The sequence below is a fragment of the Pagrus major genome, chromosome 16 (assembly GCF_040436345.1).
Source record: "Pagrus major chromosome 16, Pma_NU_1.0".
NCBI classification, from domain to species: Eukaryota; Metazoa; Chordata; class Actinopteri; order Spariformes; family Sparidae; genus Pagrus; species Pagrus major.
In genome coordinates, this window is record NC_133230.1 from 15,772,919 (window position 1) to 15,797,636 (window position 24,718).

The 24,718-nt window shown below is 39.9% G+C and overlaps 2 protein-coding genes across 3 annotated transcripts; both read left to right on the plus strand.

Annotated features, from left to right (window-relative positions):
• The first annotated feature begins 5,821 nt into the window (after positions 1–5,821).
• scamp3 (secretory carrier membrane protein 3) lies at positions 5,822–15,748 on the plus strand. Its single transcript, XM_073484460.1, has 9 exons — positions 5,822–6,264; positions 6,555–6,635; positions 8,620–8,727; positions 9,377–9,497; positions 9,618–9,746; positions 11,999–12,158; positions 12,247–12,348; positions 12,662–12,779; positions 14,843–15,748. Exons 1-9 carry the CDS (start codon positions 6,211–6,213, stop codon positions 14,990–14,992), a joined length of 1,023 nt encoding a protein of 340 aa, XP_073340561.1. The 5' UTR covers positions 5,822–6,210; the 3' UTR covers positions 14,993–15,748.
• A 1,287-nt stretch (positions 15,749–17,035) lies between these two features.
• rnf115b (ring finger protein 115b) lies at positions 17,036–23,942 on the plus strand. Of its 2 annotated transcripts, none has more exons than XM_073484389.1 (10): positions 17,036–17,150; positions 17,295–17,454; positions 19,193–19,251; positions 19,331–19,391; positions 19,484–19,695; positions 20,623–20,691; positions 20,794–20,872; positions 21,108–21,201; positions 23,032–23,147; positions 23,363–23,942. In XM_073484389.1, exons 2-10 carry the CDS (start codon positions 17,377–17,379, stop codon positions 23,483–23,485), a joined length of 891 nt encoding a protein of 296 aa, XP_073340490.1. In that variant the 5' UTR covers positions 17,036–17,150; positions 17,295–17,376; the 3' UTR covers positions 23,486–23,942. The 2 variants fall into 2 exon arrangements, with proteins under 2 accessions (XP_073340490.1, XP_073340491.1); XM_073484390.1 differs by having other exon boundaries at positions 17,066–17,150; positions 19,484–19,668.
• The last annotated feature ends 776 nt before the right edge of the window (positions 23,943–24,718 follow it).

Here is a 24,718-nt window from a genome sequence, read left to right on the forward strand (position 1 = left end):
AATGTCACACACATTCCTTTTCAAAAAGCTGTATCGCAACATCTAAATCGTTTTGTCAAGATGTTAATAAACTGTTTTATATGATTTTCTTTTGTAGCCTCCTCCCTGCACCTCCCATTCCCCTGTCTGCATATCACTTTACATCATTGTCAACTATTCAAACTCTCCAGATTATTCCACACCCTTTCCACCTCCATCTTTCCAGTACCTTGTCCTCTGTGTGCTCTATGTCATCATAGCTCACTACAATATGCTGTCAGTTAGTTTAAAAACTCCAAAAGACAATTCATATTTTATTAAATCAGCTTTGAGAGACGTTTTGGCAAAGCCGAGAGGGAAACAGGGAGTGGAGAGGAAAATGAGTGGCGGTCATAAGAAAATTATTTCATAGCATCAGGAGAGGTTATACTTCATATGCCCCCTTTTTTTTCCAGCTGTAGCTACTTACAGAATGAGCTCAATAAAAATTCCCCCACCCATTTGCTCTGGCTTTGCACCCAGGTACAAAGTGTTTACTGGCTTCCTCCGGCAGTGCAGGCAGATCCAAAGCTGTTCCCTCTCGAAACCCATTTTTCAACATAAACGATGCAGACAAAATAAACAAGAAGACTCGAAAGGCTTGAAAGGACCAGAGAGAAGTATGGCTTTTACTCAACTACACAGTTCAGTCTGAGGCGGACTTCACCTTGCTGTGAAAAATGGACCTTTGGGGTCTCTCTGGCACTTCCTGAGGAGAGCACTGCTATGGTTCACAGGCCGTGATGGTTTTTCCAGGTTTTGAAACTGTGCGCAGACAAGCACTCGACTGAAGTGCTTCCCAGTTTATACACACTGTGCTGAGCAAGCAGACCGAGGACTGGGCCTCCTCCAATGTTCTCAATAACCTCTGTGGGTAAGTGTGTGTGTGTGTGTGTGTGTGTGTGTGAGTGTGTGTTTGCATCAGCAGGGGAGGAAGTTCTCAAGTACAAGTAGCCTAACAATACCAAAATGTAAAAGAACTCAATTTTTAGTAAAAGACTAAAGTCTAAAATAAAGAGCATTTGTTCTGAATATTAGCATGCTTTATATTTTAATATAAGACTGGTAAAGATACAGTATGTAAGAATTCTGCATAAAAGTGTCTACCTTTGTTGTGGAGTTGTGTACTTACATAATCCCAAGTGTTTCCAATAATGTTCAAACCCAGAGAAATCCAAGTTTACTCAAGGTAACGGTGCATTTCATGAGAAGGAAGTCGGCGAACAAGATAAAAAGGGTGCCAAAAATAAAACATTACCTTGTCATGAACATATGTGCCTGAGTCACGCCTGATGGCTTTTCATCCGCAATGGTGGTTGTTTAATGATGTGGTGTATGTTGTTTAAATGGAGGTTGACTGCAGGATCATTTGTGTTTCTTCCCATTACATCCACAAGTGTTTATTCTCCCTAAACAGCCAGATTACTGTACATTGAATTCAGGTCAACTATCACTAAACTCAGCACTCACTAGAGACTCTGGTTCTCTTTTTTCTTTTTCCCCTCTCCTCTCCGTAACATTATGTTCATGAAGTGAAGAACATTTCCCCTTCAGTACATGAACACCTAAAAATGAAGGTCACCTTCACGGATCGCTGCTGCAGTCAGGTTGATGAACGGGAGTGAAGATGAATCCGCTTCTTAATTACAAAAATTAAATTGTAATCTCTGAGCTCTCCTCCCTCCTACACGGCTCGGGATCAGAGAAGAATCTGATGTGACTCTGGTTGTTTATTCCTCCAGAAGGTCTGGTTCTGAGCAGCGGCTATACTCCCTGCTCGGTCCCTCCCGAACCAGCATCATAATTAATACACTCTTCTAATTTAAGCAAAATCTAATCTGTAAATCAACTTGTAAAGACAGCTGTTAGATACATGTAGTGTAGTAAGTGCAATATGTGCCTCTAAAAGAAAAAAAATAGCGTAAATAAAGTGCAAGTACCTCAAAGTTAAGTTTTTGGGCAAACGCTCTTGGTTAGAGAGAGGTTGGAGAGTGAAAACAATCCTGTGTGACCAAGTATGTACTTATTACACAACTTCACTCGTTAATTTTGTGGTGTTATGTCTCACAGGCATAAAGTATGTTTTCAAGTCCTCAGTGAAACTCTTGTGTCAGGGCTCATCAAAACCACAGCACTTTAACACTCTGGAGAGGACGGAAAGTTCCCTGCTGTTGCACACACACACACACACACACACACACACACACACACACACACACACACACACACACACACACACACACACACACGCATATCCAAATATATGAGATGCCTGATTCTGTCTACATGACCCCTTCGACTGACTGTTGTTAGCCTCATAGTCTAAACCACCCAGTCGTTCATTGTTAGCCGGGTCACTTTCCACACACAACTGTTATGCCAGTTCATTCCTCAGGCAGTGATGTCATGGAGCATTGCATCGCTCGATTGGCTGAAGGAATGCTGCGGTTTTAGGACTGGGAAGCACCCAGTTCCAGCGTTCGTATCAGGGCCATCTGGACCAATCAAAACAGGGCAATTAGAGGAAATGATGAGTCACAGGAGTCAGCTGACGAACAGATTCTGCTAGAGGAGGGCGTAAAGACAAAGTGAAACCTGTGAGCAGGTTTAGGTAGATACAGTTTAGTTAAAGAAGCTTTCATCACTGTTGCTTTTCCACCATAGGGTTAATAATGGCCGCTCAGTCTTTGCGAACCATGCCACATCCATTTCCACCCCAAGTTTGTCCATGTGCACTCTGTTTCTTCATAGTCTCCATAACAAATTGAAGTCATCTCAGACATGATCTATAACTTCCAATTTGACATCCAATTACACCAATAGGCTTCGGCTACATGATGAAAATAATGCTCCTCATCATCAACCTGTTGATTATTTTATCAAATATCCATCGATTTCTCTCAAAAATGTCAGAAAATGTCGAAAATGCTCATTACAGTTTCCATTAGCCAATGGGGATGTCTTTAAACTGCTGGTTTTGTCAGTCCGACTCCAAGACATTTTCAATTAATAATAATATAAAAACAGAGAAAAGCAGCAAATCCCTATTTGGAATGGCACTGAGGAATAAATCAAAGCACTAATCATTAATCAGGATACTTGCCAATAGACCATCTTCGGGCATTTTCCTCAGGAAACACTCACAATCACACTCAGGGTGGGAAGCTCAAATGTTCTGCTTTGTTCCAGGTTTCAAGTTGTCTAAATGTAGGCGGACAAATCTTTATCATTTCAAGACAATGGATAGTGAAAATTTGGAGGGACATTGGGCCATATTCCAAGGTAAAACAACATATTTGATAACCCGTTAGCTAAGGGCAGTTATCACTAGCATTAAACTACTTCCTTGCTAACATTACTGTTTGATAGTGTTATGTGATAAACTAGCGAAGGCTTAAATTCTTTCTAAAATGTCAATGCACATCTTGGACACATTTATTTGAGCCTGGAAGGGAAATGCACTGAATGAAATCAAACGCTAACGTTAGCTAGGAGGTAGTTGAATGCTAACATTAGCTAATATATTGTTTTACTCTGAAACATGGCTCAATGTCCCTTCATGTTTTCACTATCCATCATCTTTTTAGTTGCTGATCGACCAGTTAGCAGTAAAATAGTAACAATTTGTCAGATTCCCTACATTAAGGCTAAATGACCTGCAACCTGTAACACAGCAGCATAACCTTATCCAAGCCTTCAAGCTCACCTTGACTGTGATGTCAGAGGAAAATGGCTGTCAATAGTTTTCTGTCACATTCTATCAGTGACCTCTTAAAAACAAACATCTGTCATATTTTTGAGTATTTGGCCTGAAAAAGTAAAAGGTAAGTAAAAAGTTTTCAAGTTTAATGTTAAACATATTTTTCCACTTCTTTTCTATCCCATTAAATCACCCACAACTCCTCGGGTTTATCCTGGTCTCGCTTGTAGACAGTCATGCAATCTCATCATGCTGGGCAGTCAAACATTGTTCAAACCCACAAACATTCGAACATTGCTCTATTTCAAATTCTAGATGAGAACCAAAACCTTTCCATACATACTGAATATGTCAGGATGAATGATGCAGAACATTTCCTCTCAATGAAATGATGCAGCCATAAAACCCAGGGTTTGAACATTAAAGTCAACATAAACTGCTTTTAAAGAATAATGTGATGCTGAAAGCTACTTAAAGGGGAAATTAAAGAGTACAGGATGCTAAACCAGTTCAGTTACTATCAGTGTGAAGATAGTAAGGGAGTCCAGCAACAGGTAATGTACAGTAGCATGTATGAACAAGACTGTGTGGACTGTACGTGTGCCTGACAGATCGTGCGACCTATGTATTCATAATGAAATCATATGACTGCCTTCACCCATGTGACCCCATGTGACTTGTAGGATAAGAGAATGAAAAGGGATCTGGATGGATTGTACCAGGGCATTAAGCCATGAAGTGCGTATATACTTGAATGAAGAGGCCCTTCATCCAAGCTGGGACCTCGTCACTGTGCCACAATATTAACTCTGAAAGACTCACATCTGATAACTCTTGTGGGCAAAGCAAACACAATCTGTGGAGATAATATTTATGGAACAACAGTGATTCACTTTTAGGATTCATTTTGAAGGCATGATGAAACATGCGTATCAAATCGAATTCAAACATGATAAGAAAAAAGGACAAGGCTTACACCTTATCCGTTACCTGATGTTAAAATCTCACAGTCCTGAGAATCACAGTCAGCTGAGACCAGAGAAGTGGTGTGAATTTATTCCTTCAAGGCACAAGACTGACATCTACTGGAAGAGAAGGAGGGTGTCATTCAGAACATGAAAATTAACAGTTTCAGTTTCATAAACAGCAGGAAAAGACAGAGATCAAACAGGCATATACAAAAAAAATTGTCATTTCTATAATCAGGGACAGTTATAATAATTAACACAAACTTTCTGGACATAACACATCTCATATCCCTTCTAAGATAAACTAATTTCCCTGTTTTTCATCTCATTTGAAACTGTGAAAGGTTTAAAATTGGATAAAAAGAAGAAATAATGATTTTGAACAACATGATAATGATACTCATGATACTACTTGAAACCTGAAAAAACCTGGAAGGTATCAGCCCTGAAAATACCGGCCTATCCCTGACAGAAACCCTCAAACATTATTGTCTAAACTGTCAAAACTTCTGGGTATATTCTTTTCCCTTTCTTCTTTTTTCCTTTCCTTTCCTTTCCTTTCCTTTCCTGTCTTTTCTTTCTTGTCTTTTCTTTCTTGTCTTTTCTTTCTTTCTTTCTTTCTTTCTTTCTTTCTTTCTTTCTTTCTTTCTTTCCTTTTCTTATCTTTTTCATCAATTTTTTCCTTTCCTTTCCTTTCTTTTTTCTTTTTTTCCTTTCTTTTTCCTTTTCTTCTCTTTTTCCCTCTTCTTTCCTTTCCTTTCCTTTCCTTTCCTTTCCTTTCCTTTCTTTTCTTTCCTTTCTTGTTTCCTCTTTTTTCCTTTCCTTTCTTTTTTCCTTTCCTTTCCTTTCCTTTCTTTTCTTTCCTTTCTTTTTTCCTCTTTTTTCCTTTCCTTTCCTTTCCTTTCCTTTCCTTTCCTTTCCTTTCCTTTCCTTTTCTTTCTTTTTTCCTCTTTTTTCCTTTCCTTTCCTTTCCTTTCCTTTCCTCTCCTCTCCTCTCCTTTCCTTTCCTCTCCTTTCCTCTCCTTTCCTTCTCTTTCCTCTCCTCACACTCGTTCGGCCCCGCCCCCTGGTGCTCCCACGTGCCGCTCTGCCGCAGCAGCGGTCACATGACCGGGCCCTCGGCTGCTTACTTCCTGTACAGCGGTTGTTTTTCCTGCGGGACAAATTAACGGACCACTTTCGCTCTCCGGCGACACCACGTAGCTGCAGTCCAGACGCTGACAGTCAGGACTGGAGGAGAAAAGCACCGGGGAGCACAACCACCGACCTGTCCGTTAACGTTAAACCGTGTTTTGCTATCTTACCTGCGGAGAGATGATCATCGGCGGGGCGGGTAGCTAGTTGACTGGATAAACCGACTACACCGCCCTCAGTGCCGAGGTAGAAAATAAAACAAACGCAGCATTTTATGTGCAAGAAGAGGGACAGCTTGTGCTTTTAACTCTCCGTGACTAACAATAACATTAGCAGCAAGTGGTGGCTACTTGACGTTAGCTCTCGTTTCCCCATCAAGCAACCACTGATATGTCAAAATACACCAGCTTTCCAGAGCCGATGGAGGACCAGAACCCTTTCCAGGTGAGAGAAATGACACATTCGGCTAATGTTAGCCGGTACCAGGGTGTCAGGGTGTGTTTGATGTATGGGAGTCATTGATCTTGGCTCCGTGTAATAGCAGGCGTGTTGTTGCTCATGTGACGTGTGTGGCTTTTTTCAGGGCCTCCCTAATCTTTACCCACTTGTAGCTCTTATTAACAAAGGAAACATCAATAAAAGACAGACCAGTTTTTGTTAAATGAGGAATAATGTTCCTGCAAGTCAGAATTATCACTGAGCTAATTAAATTAACCCTTTGTTTTGTCTGCTAGGATCCTGCAGTGACTCAACACAGCAGCAACACAGGATATGCCACCCTGGACCTGTACAATCCATTTGATAACACGACTGGGGTGAGCAGTATTTCCATCTTACCTGTCAGATAATAGAAGATTGATTGTTGATAATGTACAGCACAGATAATGTCAAACACAACAGTTTCCTTAAGGGCATATTTTCTTCTGCAAAGGACCAAATAGGGAGCAAAAATGTGCTTCCTTAACCCAATTATACGTCAATTCTCACTTCTGTCTGTGTATTTTTGTGCAGTTTTTCGGATGAAAAATGTGTAATAATTTGACTTAGTTGAAGTTAATACATGATTATGCAGCATGCAAGCACCAGGCTTCAGAGATTAAATGTTCAATCCAACAGTTTCTATTCTGTTCAGTTGTATTTTCTGTTTACAGCATCAATTAGCCTGCTTCCAGAGACAGCTGCAAGCTAAGGGAGATTATCTGCTGCAAAAAACAAATACATAGACCAGCGCTCTAGGCAGCGACTATTATGGTTGCAATCTGTCAAGTGCAACTAAACATTTTCATTAGTATCACCTTAATGAAAACGTTAGGCGCACCAGTGCAACCAGTTTAAAAGGTTAGTCTGGAGCCCTGTAAACTAATAACAGCAGACTTAAAAAAACAAACAGAGCAAATGATTTTATAAAAAGTCATTCAATCAAACGTCAAGTGCGACTAAACATTTTCACTGATGTGCCTTTGAAGAAATTTCATCTGATAAACACATTTTCTGTTGATTTATTATGTACACTTTTATTTATGAGTGTCTCTCGAGGACCTTAAACATCAGCACTTGCTCCTGGAGTTGGCTCACCAGCCTTGAGTATGAGAACTGTGCAGAGGTTAGAGTGCAAGACTAAGACTTGTTGCAGTGAAAGCAGAAAGCACACACAAAAGAGCTGAGACACACACTTCATGTTATAGAGTTTTTTTTGTTTTTTTTTGCTGTTGCTAGGAAACAGCTCGGGTTCACATGTACTTCCTTTCAGCGGTTGATATTGGCACATACTGCAGCACCAGGAACTAAACTTAGACACATGAAACTGAGCTAGTCTTTGAAGATTCATCAAGCCTCATGTCCATTACAACAATTATTCACAGTTAATGGTGGGACACACCCTGGTTTGACATAATGCAGACTCACTCTGGTCTGGGTCTGGTGCTGGCGCTGTTCTTTAATGAACCATTATGTTGTGGACCATAACAGCCAAATGACTGATGATGTATGAATTGGGAAAAGTTATAATCTAATGTGATATGATAGAGGATAAAATACAAAGGCTATTTACTCATGTTAGAATATTTTCTTTCATCTAGAATGAAGGAAGTTAACTCACTCATCTATAAATGTTGAAAGGGCTGTAACTAACAATTAGTTGCACTGTCGATTCATCTGTTGATTAATCAATTAGTAGTTATAAAGTATATATTTATATAGTAAAATGGTAAACAAAAAAAATGTTTTATCAGTATCCCAAACCCCAAGAAGACATCCTGAAAAGTTGTATTTTCTCCAAACCCAAAGAATTTCTGTTTACTGTCAGAGCAGTAAAGAAATCAGACAAAAAAAATCACATTTAAAGTTGAACAACTAATCAATTAATTGTTGCAGCTCTAATCTAGACTTTTCCCGCTGCTTTTCCTGTTGCAGTGGTACGCCTAACTTTTTCATTTAGGTGCACCCAATAATGCATATAAGTTTAATTTCCAAACACATTAAATGATTGTAAACAGGAATAGAGTTGCAAACACATTTTTCTTCATTGAAATCACACGCAACAAGAAATTGCGAGAAACTCAATTGTATAAAAAATAAACTGGTATGTTGTATTGTTGTATTGAGATGTGTCTCAGTTAGCTATCTTTGTCTCAAAAGCCTAAAAAAGCAAGATGGATTATTTAATTTTGAAATGTTTGATCTCTACTTTTTTACAGTACATGTTTTGCTTGTGATTCATACATGTTGTTCTAGCCTTAACAGCCTAAAAATCTGACTATAAAATGTATTTAAGTTGTTTTTTTTACTAATATGTTTCAGCCTCCGCATGAAGCCACCTCTCCCTCTGCTCCATCTGTGCCTGCACAGACTCCACCCAGCAGGACAACACCCACTGAGCCTCGCAACTATGGCTCCTATAACTCCCAGGTATACATGATGTAACGTGAAGACACTTGTTGATCACTTGTTGATCTGAATATCAGCATATTCGGATGCACAGAAATGGGATTGTGCTCACGCTGTTTTTGGATCTTGAAAATTAGAAATTTGCTCTGAGGACAAAGTCCGTCCTTCATGGTTATGGTAGCTGTTTTTATGGTTCAACCAACACAAGTGTTACTTGTAAATAATTGGTAATTGTAAATCAAAGTTAATATGAATGGCTGGTAGAATACACAGATGGATGATATATATTGATTGCTGTGGGAATACAGGACATTACATTTATAGTAACAGTTTCAATAATGATAAAGCTTTTGAGAGTCTGGAAGTTTGCGGTTAAGGTACCTGGAAAGTGCTTAAATCTTACAATTTACTCACTTAAACCACTCACATGTTTCCTGTATTACAATAGCTTTCCTTCATAGAAAATGGCTGACATTCAAACACTTAATGCGTGACCTAAATGTCACAAATTATACACACGTGCCTTGAAAGCATCTCCCCTGCTTCTCTCTTATGATACCAGTTCTTTTCCATAATCCTTTCTATTATTGAAGACACTAACACAGCCTATCTCTTTGAAACTTGGCATGCAGCTCTGATGCATCATTTACCCTGTGTCTTACTGAATTAGACTGCAGTGAATGCCACCACAGCGGAGCTCCTGAGGAAGCAGGAGGAGCTGGAGAAGAAGGCCCGAGAGCTGGAGAGGAGAGAGCGGGAACTGGAGTCACACAGCCTGGGACCTGGAGCCGGTAAGAGAGGGAGGAAGAAAAGAAATAGGCCATGAGCTTAAACATGACAAAAAAGAAGTGAATAATGAATGAATACCTAAATGTATTATTGATTTAAGGACATTTTGTTGTCTTCATCAGCCCGTCAGAATAATTGGCCCCCGCTGCCTTCGTTCTGCCCCGTGGGCCCCTGCTTCTACCAGGACATCAATGTGGAGATCACTCAGCGCTTCCAGCGCACTGTCACCATCATGTACTACTTCTGGATGTGTGAGTTCCTGTAACTCTTACTATGTGCTGTTGTGTGAATTCCCAGCAACATCCAGGGTCAGGTCAGATTACTTTGAAATGTAGTCAGTTACCTAATACAAATTGCATGGCTTTAAAAAACAAATAAATTTGCAATGTACTGCGTTGGATTATAACAAAAATGTAATCTAAAATGAATACTTTTGAATTACTTTTGGATAACTTATGTTAATGTGATATGTGAAAGAAATGGTATAAAGCCTTTTGTGGCTCCAGAGGAAGCTGCATGTAATTTGATAGATTACCTCCAGTGATGTCACTCAGTGGCTAAATTGCATTGTAGGCGATGTAGGCATCAGGTTTTATAAAGTAAGAAGAATGTGTGGAATAAAAAAGGCGATTTGTTTACAAATTGTCCAACATTGTTTTGGGAGTGCAATGCTAGACCAGTGGACTGCTTTACAAAACATGGTGCCTACATTACCCACAATGCAACTTAGTCACTAAGTGACACCACTTGAGACAATTTATCAGATTACATGCTGCTTCCTCTGGAGCCACAAAAGGTGTTATATTAGTTTTATCACATATGCAATTGTACTCCCCATATAAAATTGGTGGAGTTACCCTTTAAGTCGCTATTAAATTACTTTGATATACAGTAGAACATGTTTTGCATATTCATATTTATGATAATTCCTAATTTTAAAATTGCCCTATTTTTAAGACTTAATCAAAAACAGAATCAAATAATCCTGGGCAGTGTAACGATAAACTAACTATACATTATCAAATGTAATGTAGTCTGATTATAGTTACTTATTTTCTGTAATCTGATAACATGGGTTTGGGTGGTGTTGTGGCAGGAGACAGTGGGAGTGTACCTATTTTGATTGGAGTGAAACTACATGAACACCAAAATCTCCGCTTGTTAACACATGAGATTAGAAGGAGTAGAAGGCTGTGATGTTGTAAATGAAAGAATCACTTAAGGAATTGAACGTAGAGCTGACTCATGCCTGTGTGACTTCTGCTTTACTGTCTGGAGTCCGAGCTGGAATGTTTGTGCAAAGACTTGACACTTGACTGCCAGATCGAGGACTTGCAACTAAAAGACCAGAGACAATTTTCCTTCTCCAGCTGGATAATAAAGTAATTCTATTCTATTCTGCTCTAAAATCAGTTGAAGGTTCAGTTCAGTTGTCTTCGTCTATGTCAGAAGTTATTCTTATTAACCAACAGCACACAAAAAAAAGGAACCTTGATACTGATTTTTAAAATGACCACGATAGAAAGAGGAAGAGAAAGTGGAGGTGCACTTACTTTGCTTTAGATTTTTTTCACTTTATAGTTTAGTTTTACTGCTGAATGCTGAAAAATGCAGTGATGATGGACTGGTGACCTTTAATACTTAGGACCCACTTTCATACTTATGACCTACTTATATATAATTACAAGCCTATAGAGTAATAGCCTACAAAGTTATATAAATCTGATTTTTCTGCTTTTTTGTCGAATCATAGCAAGTGTTCTGAGGCCAGGCACCAGTCCTGGATCCTCTGGCCTGTAAAACTGTGGAATGAAAACATTAAATTGACAGTTATTGTAATGGTTCCTGTCAACATTGTGAGCTCTGCTTTATGTTTTAGTTCCTTATTACTTTTTTGGATAACCCAGTTGTCTTTCTTTTACGTCTGTCTTCACGTCTAATATACTTTTCATTTATTGTAATGTATCGGCTACACATAATGCTCGACCATTTAGAGGCTGTAAAAGATGGGTTATAACAAGTGTTTGAAACAGTGATCATGATTCTTGTAGCTTAAGTTCCACAGACATAAGTTAGGATAGGATATGATACAATATAATAAACCTTTATTGAACCTGCACTGTGGAAATTCACTTGTTAAAAAGAAAACCAAAAAATTTTTATTAAATGCATAGAAATGCAGAAGCTTTGAACACATACACCTTCCACTTCCACTTCCATTTTCACTTCCACCCTAACCCTAAAATATTACCATGATCGACATGTGTCCTCAAACAAAACCCGAGCGCCTTGAGTCCTGACCTCAGAATAATGAACAAAAACCAACTCTAAATCTAGCAGCAGGCAAAGGGATGTAATACATTGCGTAATATTGCATCAGCTTAATCTTTACAAGTTGTCTTTTTCTTCAGTCTGGGAAGGGTGGGTTGGATTTGTGCTGCACCACTCCCATTCGTCCTACTGCATTACTCAACCTGACTCCTTTTTATCTTATTTTGTCCAGTCGGCACTTGCACGCTGCTCTTCAACCTGATCTCCTCCCTGGCCATGTTCTGCGTGGACTCCTCAGGCGGTGTCGGCCTGGGCCTCGCCATCCTCTGGGCCCTCCTCTTCACCCCCTGCTCCTTTGTCTGTTGGTACCGACCTGTGTACAAAGCCTTCAGGTGTGTACCACCAAAAGAAGTCCAATGACCAAAAATGTATTAGCTGAAATGTTTATCCTTCACTTGCTTGTTTTTCTCTCCTCTCTAGGAGTGACAGCTCCTTCAACTTCTTTGTCTTCTTCTTCATTTTCTTTGCCCAAGTCGTCGTCTACGTCATCATGACTATTGGTATCCCTGGATGGGGTTTCAGGTACGACTAATTAACAAGTAATCTCTGTGAAAGATGGATGGATAACCCTTTACAGGCCATGTTTTTCATGTTAAACCTAGTTAAAGGATAAGTTCACAGCTAATTTTGTTATCTATGCTTAACCAAGTATGCAGTGTCTCTGTTTGACGGAACAAAGCTAACAAGTACATAATTAAAACAAGGTGCAAAGTCATTGTCTGGATAACATATTCAAAAACACATTGCTTTTTAAGTCCAGGCGCAAATAAGGATATTAATTGACTTTATTCCCCTAATGTTTTCAATCTGTTTACTTTCTGTATCTTTCCCTCAGTGGGTGGATCGTGAGCCTGGCTGCTCTGAAGACCAGTGTCCCCGTCGGTGCGATAATGATGATGAACGCCATCCTCTTTACTGCCCAAAGCGCCATGGGGGTCGTCATGCTGAAGAAGGTGAAAACTGAATAAATTTGATTACTTGCAGGGAAAATTCACAGGTAGTGACTCAAATTAAGGTTGGGTTTTTGACATGGTGTCAGTCACATGAGCTCTGTTGGACTGATTAACAGGATATTCTTTAGTAAATTGGACAAAGTGTGAGCCTTGTATAGTGTTGTTGAGTGTGTTCACATGCTCATTTGTATCCCATTTTGGACCTTATTCAGGTTGTGGCATTTTTAAGGGAACCTTAGAAACCTGATCATAACAGTAGTCAGGTGCTCATTTCTGAGGATAAAGTTCGGTTTCGGTCTGCGCTCAGGACCAACTTCTTAATCTGATCCAAGTCAGCCTTTATTTTAGCATGTTTATCATCATCATTTACCATCATATTTATTATTTTATCAGCTTACTACTGTGTAACTTGAATTGATAATGTACCTTCACACAAGGCACAGAATGATTTTATCAGAATACTCCAGCTAGCATCTTAGAACCGGCATTTATCACCAATTTAAGTGTGTCCCATGTCAATTTTGACATAGATTTTACAAGTTCAGGGTAGGCCTGTCATGATAACTACTTTTTGTTGGATGCTGTATTTTTCCCAGATGTAATTGCGATAAATGGTGAAAAGACCATTTTATGCCTTTTGATATAACGATATAATGATAGATATGATGGCATATTAATGCAAGTACACCCTTTCAAAGAGCAATACGCTTTTAATTCTTATCACTCAGACATTGGAATGTGAAAAAAATATAAAAATATCCTAAATAAATAAGTTTGTTCTTCCTCTGATCCGCCAGCAGAGGTAGTAACAGAGCCGTAACAGGCAAATCAACAGCCCCTTGAAATTACACACTAAGGCGGCATTATGCCGGTGCTGCTTGGTTCAGTGTAAAAAAAACAAAACGATGTAGATGTGAGCCTTCGTTGCAGCGTTATTGCGGAATCTCTGTGTAAAAGGGGGCCACTATAAAGGTGTCGCCACCAAACGTTTTCCGATGGTATGACGCACCTGGTGTGCACTCCTCTCTTGCACCGCATGTTATGTATTTCTAGCAATTTTTAGATGCACATAAAAGTTATGATATTTTCAACTTTCAGTGCAGAGACATACCATTAATAACATTTGATCACCCGGTTGTGTATGCAGCACCACTCCACAGGTGCACTACACTGTTATGCTGTCATGCTTTTACAAGTTGTTTTTGAAGCTGCAGTGCCTGTACAGATAAGTTCAGTGCCATCAGAGCCCTATGCATACGAACATGCATGTAAACACAACAGTCAGTATCGAGTTCATATATGAAATCGATAAGTCCTTAAGATATGTATGATAAGTCAGTAATGTAATTCTCATGACAGTTGTAGTAAAGAGGAACTGAAGGGATTTATGTAATACTGTTTAATAGCCCAAGCCTAAAAGTTAACCTGACATGGACCGGGGTAGTCTGGATGGATAACTTCCTTTTTGAAACACAATTTCCTTTACATAAGCCTGATTTAACTGTTATTATTGCTTTATAAAACGCCCCTTATGATGGTTACATGATAAACTGTTTAGCGGGATACTAGTGAGCGTGTTAACACAAACGAATAGTTCAAAAGGTTGAGGAAAAAATGGAAATGTTATATTTTAAACGCAGGAAATCACACGAAAAGGCAGAAAAATTATCCTAATTGTTTGTCCATGTATGTACTCATTTAATGAAGGACTGGTCGGTCTAAGTCAAATAATGCTTGAATAATTAATACTTATTATGCGCTGTGCTTGTAAATGCTTTTGATAAGGCGAAGAATGAATTAGGAGATACTGTGACATGATCGACGCGATCACATCTCCTGAAGACAGCAGAATCTAAATTGTTAAGCTGTATCTGCACTTGCTGACAATCAACTGCGCCCAGGTGGTGCACCTGCCATGAAGCAGTCTGTAGATAACAAACAGTCTGAATAATAGCCAGATATCAGGTTCTGCGTATCATTTTCACCCTCACAATGTGCATGATATGATGATGAACTGCTGCATGTATCAGGTGTCAGCATGCTCTGCTCTTCCCCTTCTTCAGATACACAGTCTGTACAGGCAAACCGACGCCAGCTTTCAGAAGGCCCAGGCCGAGTTTGCCACCGGAGTCATGGCCAATCAGGCCGTACGCCAGGCGGCTACCACCGCTGCCGCCGGCGCTGCCCAGGGGGCCTTCAGTGCTCCTCGATAGAGAGGGACGAGAGGGGTCAGGAGAGTGAGATGCATGGAGGAAGAGGAGGAGGAGGCCCTTTCAGCTGATAGGGGATCAGTTTGGTATTTATTTCCCCACAGGTGATTAGAATTTGATGGCAGGTGAGGGGGGAGTGAGTCTGTATAATTACCCCTGGGTAACTGAACTTCAGGGCACGTGCATGAGACAGAGGTAGGGTTGTCCAATTTCTAAAGGTGTACAGGACAAGTTAGCTACACGGCCAAACCAGGAGTCAGCAAATCATGCGTTGATTCAAGAAAAGATGTGAAGCTGTATGAAATGTATCACAGTTGTACCAAGTGTCAGTAAACGCAGGGAAAATAATTTCTTGTATGAAAAAACAAGCTGTGTGCCAAGTGGGACAGTTTTAGCCTGGATTTTCTGCAATTAGAAATGACTTTGATGTATGTTGTGTTAAAGAGGAGATATGTTTGAGACAAGAGTTGAACACTGAAATGCTGCCATTCTAACATTTGATCCATAACTGAGTGGCTCAACTTTGGCCAACACTATTTCTTTCATTGCTTAGGTGTAAACTAACAAGTCGTTTTGTTATTATTTCAAACGAGAATGCCTATTTACCTTATTGCCAAACACTCCCATACTGTAAAGATTATGAACATGTGTTGTTTCGGTTTCAAATATATCTGTCACTGTTCTGTTGGTGTTTGCTTGTGGTTCTTATTATTACAAGTCATTGTCTTTGTTTTAATAAAAAATATATTGTCATGCTTACACAGTCTGCTCCAGTTATTGCCTTAAATGTATTTTCGTCCAAGTTCAGTGTCTTAACATACCTTTAAGGATTGCTAACTAATATTCACAGATGTGAATTTGAGTCACTGCGACATGGACTGACTTGCAACTTGACTTAACAGAAAATAAATGACTTGAGACTGGACTGAGGATAAGTTCACCTAAAAATGGAAATTCAATCATTATCTGCCCATCCTCATGCCGATTGAAAGGTGAAGTTTCGTTGTCCACAAAACTTTCTGGAGCTTCACAGCAAAACAACAACATAACCCTCCCAACCCCGACAAAACTTCACCTGATTTTCCATTGGCAGGAGGGTTAGTAGATAATGACTGAATTTTCCCTTTAGGGCGAACTTTTCCTTTAAGGATGACTTGAGACATGATGACTTGAATTACTTGTATATGTTATGTCAAGTTTTTTTTTTCATTCAAACACAAGTTTATGATACATACACGTTTTGTACAGCCAAATAATCTTCACAGATGAACACCAATTTTTGATTTTCAAAGCATAAATTAAATCACTAGACGTAAAAAGCTAACATTAGGCTATAAACGGACAACATTGCGTCTCACAAGCGTGTCACTACACAATTACTATACACATTTTCTATAAATTGATAAGCTTACAAGTTGTAAAGTTAGTTAGAAGTTTGTAAGTCGGCCTGTAAAGACGGACTAGTGAGTAGATGAGTCTGACAACTTCTGTAGTCTCATTTAGCCACTTGTTAGCAACCGCCGTTTTTAAGACACATAAGCGATTTATGATTAAATTGTGGGACGTTTAATGATGTATTTTATGTTGTGGAACAAAACGTGTTAATATCTTCAGGCATTTAATTGAAAGCCCATTCAAAAAACTAATTGACTATGAGACGAGGGAACCGGATGTGCAAAAATGCTAACCAATTTTCGGGACTACAAACCATATCAGAAAGGAAGGTACATGTCTTTTCTCTTTGTAAAGACCGTATAGCCTAGCTACTTCGAAAAATTGACTTGCCTTGCTTTCATTTGACACAACCTGACTTGTCTTGCCCAAAAAGACATGACTTGGGACTTGACTTGTCAAAAACAAACGACTTGAGACTTGTGAAGTCTGCTAACTGCTAATAGTGTTAGCTTAACGGGTACTGCGTTGCTAGGAAACCGCTCGGGTCGAGTTGTGCGGAGGGGAACACACGCAGACATTTGAACCACATTTGTGTTTTTCAGAAGAGAGGATCCACCTGAAAACATTTTGTATTCTCTGGCGACACCCAACACACTTGAGGGAAACTGCAGCCGTGATGTCATCCTGACAACTTGTTGCTTTTTGAGCTCTGTCTGGTTTCTTTTTGCGGCACTGACCCGAGACAAGTCTGATCATGAAGCCACAGGTTATTAACGCTACTCAACAGTATTTCTTGATCACGAAACCAATCGAAAAATCTTTATAAACTTTGCTTTTGTGTAAAAAACAAACAGAAAAACGACAGGAGTGTGTTGCCTGCTGATTAATTATATGAATGTGTCATCTGCAGCCGGTTTCCTGACCCTCCGGGACTGCTCGGAGACTTTTATGGGCTGCCACAGCGACGTCAGGCGCTGCGCTTCACCGTGAAGATGGCGGAGGCTGCGGAGACACCACAACACCGTTTTTTCTGTCACTGCTGTAAATGTGAAACTAACCCCAAACTCCCGGTGAGTCACTTTGGAGAGTTGTTTTTTATTCCACATGCTGCTCTGTGAATCATCCAAGCGCACATGGTGGGAGGGATTCAGACTTCTTTTGAAAAGCTATTTCTTGTTTTTGAAAGTGCAAACCGAACGGATTGATTTGTAACGGTGGGCTCTTAACAACAATAATAATAATAATCACTGGGCTCACCGAAGCGCACATACAAGTATGACACCCTGTTTGCTTTGGTGGTTGTTTGTGTGCGTTCACGTTGCGCAGAGATCTTACATTAGAGAGAGAGAGAGGGAGTCAAATCTGGTGATTCACGCTGCCATATTTAGAAGCACCACTGTTGGCGACTTTGGCCAGTTGTCTACTGTCAACTGCCTGTGAGAGACGTAAGAGGGGCTGGCCGGGTGTCACCACATGCACCGACAGCACGTACATGGCTCTCCAGACTGTTCGAGCCGCAAATAGGTGCCTTCAGGCTGCAGCCACATTTGTTTTGTGGCCCTTTAGTCCCAGTTACCCAAATAATTTCACTTGAACTGACTTTGCTGGAGATTAATTTCTTCTTCTGATTGTTCAGTCACTCTTAGAGCACGATTACGCGCCCATAATATGATGGAGCAAAACGTTTGTTTGTTTGTTTGTTTGTTTGTGAGAAAGACAGAGAGAGAGAGAGAGAGAGAGAGAGAGGGATTGAAATATGCAAGGGTGCACTCTGTAGTTTTGGAGAAGAAATCCAAACAGAAAAGTAGTATTTATGATAGTAATAAAGGCAATAATACAAACTCAGAAATATGTATTTAATGAATATATTTCCGTAACTGAATAAACAAGCTGTCCTAGGAGGGAACAGTTTTGCAAATATAAACAAACAAAACAAATGGCGCTTGTGTTTGTTTATTCAGTCATGAAAATAATCAATTAAGTTTTTCGCTTCCAATTTAAAGGTGCACTATACTTTTTTTAGTAACAGTTTTGGTTATGTAGTCCTATATTCTTGATCTGTAAGGTTTAGGGGTAGACCAATTATCGACCATGGCTGATTATTGGGGCTGATATTCAGCATTTTGCAGATTGCGCATACATTTGTGCTACTTTGGCTCTGATGCAGCATCCTCTCAAACAATGTCTTGCCCACAACACTATCTGATTGGTAACACGTCACAATTAATAGCCTATAAACACTGAATAATCTGACTCTGCAAAGTAACTAATTACTAAATGAATCAATTAAATGTGGTAGAGTGGAAGTATAAAGTAGCAGAAAATGGAAATACTCGCGTAAAGTACCTGAGAATTGTACTTAAGAACAGTACTAGAGTAAATTGTACTAATGTTTATTCATCACAGGTTATTTTTACACAAAAAGATAGAAATTAGAAATAGATTATTTGCAGCATCCTCTGGAGCCACAAAAGGCTTTATACTTCTTTTTCTACACATGCAGTAGTACTCCCCATGACCTGTAAACACACTTTAATGTGTAAGATTGATGGAGTTATCCTTTAAGACATCACCCTGGACTTTGAGAAACTGGGATGTCATACTCTCCACCTTTCCTGCCTGTATCTATACCATCACTCTCGAATAAAAAGTGCAACTTATGCTTTTGTGGCTAAAGGAGAGCAAATCTCTGCAGTCAAGTCCCAAAATGTAATTAATCCTCGTAGTTTGCAATGAGATGAGATGTTTGAGTGTCCACATTTTTTGGGCTTGTGGAGTTATATAGTTATAACATTTTTTCTCTTCAAGGACTTGGTCTGTCCCAGGTGTGACTCTGGTTTCATTGAGGAGGTGACAGAAGGCTCCAGGTACAGCTCAGTTTTGGTTAGAAAACTTACTTTCTGGTTTGTAAAAATGTTTCACACAGGTTTTTATTTTGCTGTCTAGTCTTCTGCAGGACAGCAGCACATCATCGTCCAGTGAAGAGTCGGACTCTTTGTTCTCAGAGGTATGTCCTTACAACAAACAGTATTTGACTAAGAACTCTCCTCCGTCTCTATGGCTTTGTTTGACACGTTGCTTCTCTGGTCTCTCTCTGAGCTATGGCAGCTGCTGTTTATGGAGCGCTCTGCTCTGCTGTCACATCCGCCTTCCTCGGAGTCCGACCCAGACGACAGTGAGCAGGTATCTGCAGGTCAGAGCCGTCCATCTCCGGTGTCACCAGGCGCTGCCGAGGCCAGAGAACCAGAGTCTCCATCGCAGCCTGAACAAGAGAGGTCCCCCAGGTCTGAGCAAAGACCTGCAGTGGAAGGGTGTGTGGGAATGGTACACAGAAACTCTGACAGTGTATAAATAATTTGGTATCATATATTTGTTCCTTTTTATGTCTTGTGATGGTTAATACAAGGAATTAAAAGATATACATATAGAATCATTTCTGTTAAGATTCAGAATCTCTTCCGCAAGGGAGTTCTGGCCTTGACAGCCGCATAAGAAGTTCAGAAGAACAAACGACAACTTTAAACAAACAACGTAGGAAGGAAGGAAATAAGCGACTGACTTCAATTAAAAAACAATCAGCAATTTACATGTAGTGTTCATTAAAAGGACATGTGCATTCAGTGGTCAAATAGTCCGTAATCCTATTTTTATGATCCTCCATACACATCACATTTACATTTTATCTTCTACTCATGCTGAGGCAATTGCTGTTACTTTTTAGCAACACTACTATCAGGACAAAGCATTGAAAACGTGTGAGAAAGCTTTCTTATTACAGTGTAAGTCCGAGGAATATGGGTTGAAACTTAAAGCATAACCTTAAACTCTATTACAGATATAAAGATTGGCAATCAGTGTTCAGGGGGGATTAAAATTCAGACGTATTTGACTATTTCTTTTTAAACAGGATTTTCTCCCACTCATACCTCACCTGATAATGATGTGATTCAGTTTTTCCATTATATTTTCATTAAGTTTTCATTCTAAATGATCCCAATGTAATAATTTGAAATGAACTGCTCAAAATCATTCTTGCTTATCTTGCTTAAAAGTGCAGTCATGGGAATCTTACACTTTTGTTTCAGTATCAGACTGTACAGCGTGCTGCATAACACTCCTAATCTGTTTTGTGCAGCTGCATTCATCAGTTGATTTACTAAAGAATATAAGAAGTAAAGTGTATGTTTTGAAAGCGCACTAAAGCATACGTATTTCCTGTCTGATTTTGCCCTCTCAAGGATTGTGCAGCAGTTCTTGACCGGCCTGTTCGCCAACAACGGAAACCCCGGTGCTGCACCGGCTGCACTGTAAGCGCTTTGTGATCTTCGATTCACATCATTTGCTTTTGATTTTATCTAGACACTCCCTCCCTCTTTCTCTCTCCCGCCCTCTTTCTGTTCGTCTCTCAGATCCAGCATGCTACAGCTATACGCAAACCCTGGAGATTATGCATGGGGTCAGGGAGGTCTGGATGCTGTCATCACAGAGGTCAGTGATATCAGAGGTATTGATTTATAAGCACTCTGGCCTCATTTTTTGTTTTATCATGGTTCCCCTCTCTCTTAACCTTTTGTATTGAAACTAAAATCTACTTTCATATCTCCTGTTCCAGTCTCAACACCCACATCTTTATTTGTCGACACAAACTACAGCTCCCTTGTTTTACTGCCTCTGTCCCTCATTTTTTCACACTGACTTTGTTTCTTCTCCCACTCACCTGAAGCTGTTAGGACAGTTGGAGAGCACAGGTCCTCCCCCTGCAGAAAGGGAGATGATCTCATCCCTGCCAACAGTTTGCATCTCTGAGGAGCAGACAGGTAGTGATCCCCACATGGCATACTGCACATTAAAACACATAATCAGCACCATACGTCTAGAAGATTGCTTTGAAAGGTTTGTCTTTTGATGCCAAGAGTTTTTACTTTATAACTAGGCATAATTTAAATAAAAATGCATACTTAAAATATAGGATTTATACATTCCTTGTTTCCTTTCCTCTTCTTATCCTTTCTTTCATCCTCCTAGTTTTTGTTTGCTTTCTTACCTTTCCTACCTAGAATATTTACTTTGTGCCTTCTATTATACCTTACCTTCTCATGGCATAACTTTTAACCAACTTAACTAACTTTTCTCCTGCTATCTTTTTTTTCCTTCTCTTACCCTTTCTTTCCACCTCCTAGTTTTCCTTGCATCCCTCTTTCCTTTCTTCCATTCCTCTGTCTGTCCTTTCCTCCTTCTGTCCTCATCTTCTCTTCTCTTCTCTTCTCTTCTCTTCTCTTCTCTTCTCTTCTCTTCTCTTCTCTTCTCCCTTTGCCTTTTCCTTCACTCCTCATAACTTTTTGTCACTCGTCCTGTCTTTCCTTTCCTATCTAGAATATATGCTTTTACTCCTTCTATTCATTTTTTACCGTCTCATCACTTAACTTTATCTTCCTATATTTCGTTTTCTCCTCCCATCTTTCTTCTCTTCTCTTACGCTTCCTTTCCTCCTAGTTTTGCTTGCATCCCACTTTCCTTCCATCCATCCCCTTGTCTGTCCTTTCCTCTTCCTATCTTTCTCCCCTTCTCCTTTCTTTTTTTTAACATCCACCTATCTTTTGTCCTTGCCTTCTAACGACTAAACTTTCTCCTCTTATCTTTACTTCCTTTTTATGTCTCCATTTCTCACCCTATCTTTCCTTTCCTCCTCCCGTTATGCCTCCCCTCCCTCCCTCCCTCTTCTCCTTGTTTCTTTCCTTTCCTTCTGCTATCCTTGTTTTACCTCCTATTTTTTGTTCTTTTTGTCCTCCATCCATTTAGTGCTTCACTACTTTCCTTTTCTCTTCCTGTCTCTTCTTGCCTTGTCCTATCTTTTCTTTACTTCCCACAATATATTTTCTTTAATTCTTCTCTCCTCATAACTTAAATATTCTCTCCCAATCTTTCCTTTCTTTCCATCTCTCCTTCCTTCCTCCTCTCTTTCCTTTCCTTCTCTCCTTTCCCATCTACAGCTCTACATAACTTTTCTTTCCTCCCTATTTATTTTATTTTCTCCTTCTGTTCTTCCTTACCTTCCCATAATTTAAACTCTCCTGCTATCCTTCCCTCCTACCCTCTCCTCCTCTTATCTTTCCTTTCCTCTATAGTACCTCCCTCCTCTTAGCCTTTCTTCCTCCCTCTCACCTTTCCTTCCATCTTGCTATCTCCCCGTTTTTCCTCTTACTTTGTATTCCCCCTTTTCATCCCTTCTCTTGTACCATTACTCCTTCCCTCCTCATGTCTAAGGAGGAGACCACTTATGAACATGCATTATAATGAACAATGACGTATTGACCATTAAAAAGTAAGAGTAAGAAAAAGGTTCCAGAAATATGACTTACTATAAATTCGTATGAAAGCTACTAAATCTTAATTCACATATTATTAAACTTGGTTGACTACATGAACTCCCAGAGGACTACATTACAAATGCATCACTCTGTCACACTGTAAAGACCTGGACCTGTCTTGCACATTTGAGGTGTAATGAATCATTACAAATTTTATGACTGTGTTTTCTCTCTCTCTCTCTCTCTTTCTCTCTGTCTGTCTGTCTGTCTCTCTCTCTGTCTCTTTCTCATGCACACACTCATACCCCTGTTTCTGTTTTTCTTGTTTTTCTCTCTCAGACTGCAGACTGGAGTGTCCAGTTTGTAGGGAGGAGTATTCATTAGGGGAATTTGTCAGGAAGCTACCCTGCCTCCATTACTTCCACAGTGAATGTATAGTGCCTTGGCTGGAGCTGGTAAGGACAGGGAGTGGATGTGGTCAGCGGGCTGATGGGTTTGAATTGCTCTCTTAGATTTGTCACGGAGGTTTTAACAGTGCATCACTCATCCTGAATCGAGGGCTGTGATGACAACACGGAAACCTCTCACCAAAAAGTGCACCACTGTGTTCTGCTGTTATACCTCTGACATTTCGCCTGCAGATTAATAGGTTTTTCTCTCCCTGTCACAGCACGATACCTGCCCAGTGTGCAGAAAAAGCCTTGACGGTGTGGACAACAGCCTCCCGCCCACAGCAGAGCCCCCAGAAGCCCGCTCCGTCAGGACAGAGCAACAAGAGAGGCAGACGAGCTGAGACATGGGCCAAGCAACTCTACCTCCTTCAATGTTTTCAAGAGACGCACTCCTCACCTCAGACCTTCTGCCTTCGCACACCGACTGCTTTTAAATAAAGTACATGCATCACAGTCATAATTCACAGCTTCAGCTCTCACTTAAGGACCTTTATGTTTTCTACTCCAACATCTTCACCACACTGCAAACACATAAGGAGCCTGCAGTTTGCTGACAAGATGTGGAGGTGTCCTCACTGCACTGCCTTCTGAGGTAGATTTTTGAATGACTGACTTTGATGTCATGAACTAATCACCACTGAGCTGCCAGTGGTTGTCAAAATGATGGGAATTCACAGTTATGAAGTAACATTTTGCATTAAGGCTTTTATTTTGTGGACCTTTTTCCACCGGGTCTGATTCAGCGTTGATCTCCTCCCTATTTGAAGCTGTTATTAAAGCCTAACCCTGTGATCCTCACCCTCTGCACCTTCTTTCATCTAGCTAATCATGAGAGATTCCCAGGCACATATTCACAGCCATATTGCAGACGTTTTATTGGTCTGCCAACCAATCTGTTTAATAATGAGTTGGGTTAACATGGCAGTTTTGCATATTTGAGGCTTTTCTGTGTGTCTTTTGCATTATGACGTCTGCACAGTTCCACCTGCTTAGTAGATGACAGGTGTTTCTGAGTCAGATTTTAGATCTCAAATAGAAATGCAATACAAAATTTCACTTAAAAATGGCAGCATATGGATAATACAGTAGCCTAATCCAATAATATAGAATGGAGCAGAATATCGTTCACTCAACAGGAAAATAAAAAACTGTTGCAATACAGCAGTATACAGTATTACCTATATAGTAGCAGAAGATAACTGTTGGCAATGGAGCAGAATACAGAGGCATATAGTGCTGAAACAAGTCATTAAATTAGAAAGTCAAGTATTATTTATTTATTTATTTATTATTATATTATTAAAATAATACTTAAGTAAAAGCACAAAGTATTTTCCTCAAATGCTACTAAAAGTATTAGTTACTTTTTAACTGCTGATGTTTAATGCATTATCAATGGCAGGCATTCAATCAAAGGGGTCTCTGTGTCTCTAAATCTTCAGTCTAAATAACTCCCAACTCCTGCTCAGTTCTGCTCAGTGATCATAATCAGCTCTCCAAACCTGCTCCTGCTGCAGAGTTTTGTGTTTTTTGTCCGTATGTCAGGGTTTTCATTGACCCCTTTGTGACCAGAG

Excerpts from the sequence above, each read along its gene's own strand:
- rnf115b (XM_073484389.1), top strand. The coding sequence starts at position 17,377 with ATGGCGGAGGCTGCGGAGACACCACAACACCGTTTTTTCTGTCACTGC. Across the intron at positions 20,873-21,107 it reads TGGATGCTGTCATCACAGAG|CTGTTAGGACAGTTGGAGAG; the intron begins GTCAGTGATATC and ends ACTCACCTGAAG. Across the intron at positions 23,148-23,362 it reads TAGTGCCTTGGCTGGAGCTG|CACGATACCTGCCCAGTGTG; the intron begins GTAAGGACAGGG and ends TCCCTGTCACAG.
- scamp3 (XM_073484460.1), top strand. The coding sequence starts at position 6,211 with ATGTCAAAATACACCAGCTTTCCAGAGCCGATGGAGGACCAGAACCCT. Across the intron at positions 8,728-9,376 it reads ATGGCTCCTATAACTCCCAG|ACTGCAGTGAATGCCACCAC; the intron begins GTATACATGATG and ends TTACTGAATTAG. Across the intron at positions 9,498-9,617 it reads CAGCCTGGGACCTGGAGCCG|CCCGTCAGAATAATTGGCCC; the intron begins GTAAGAGAGGGA and ends TGTCTTCATCAG.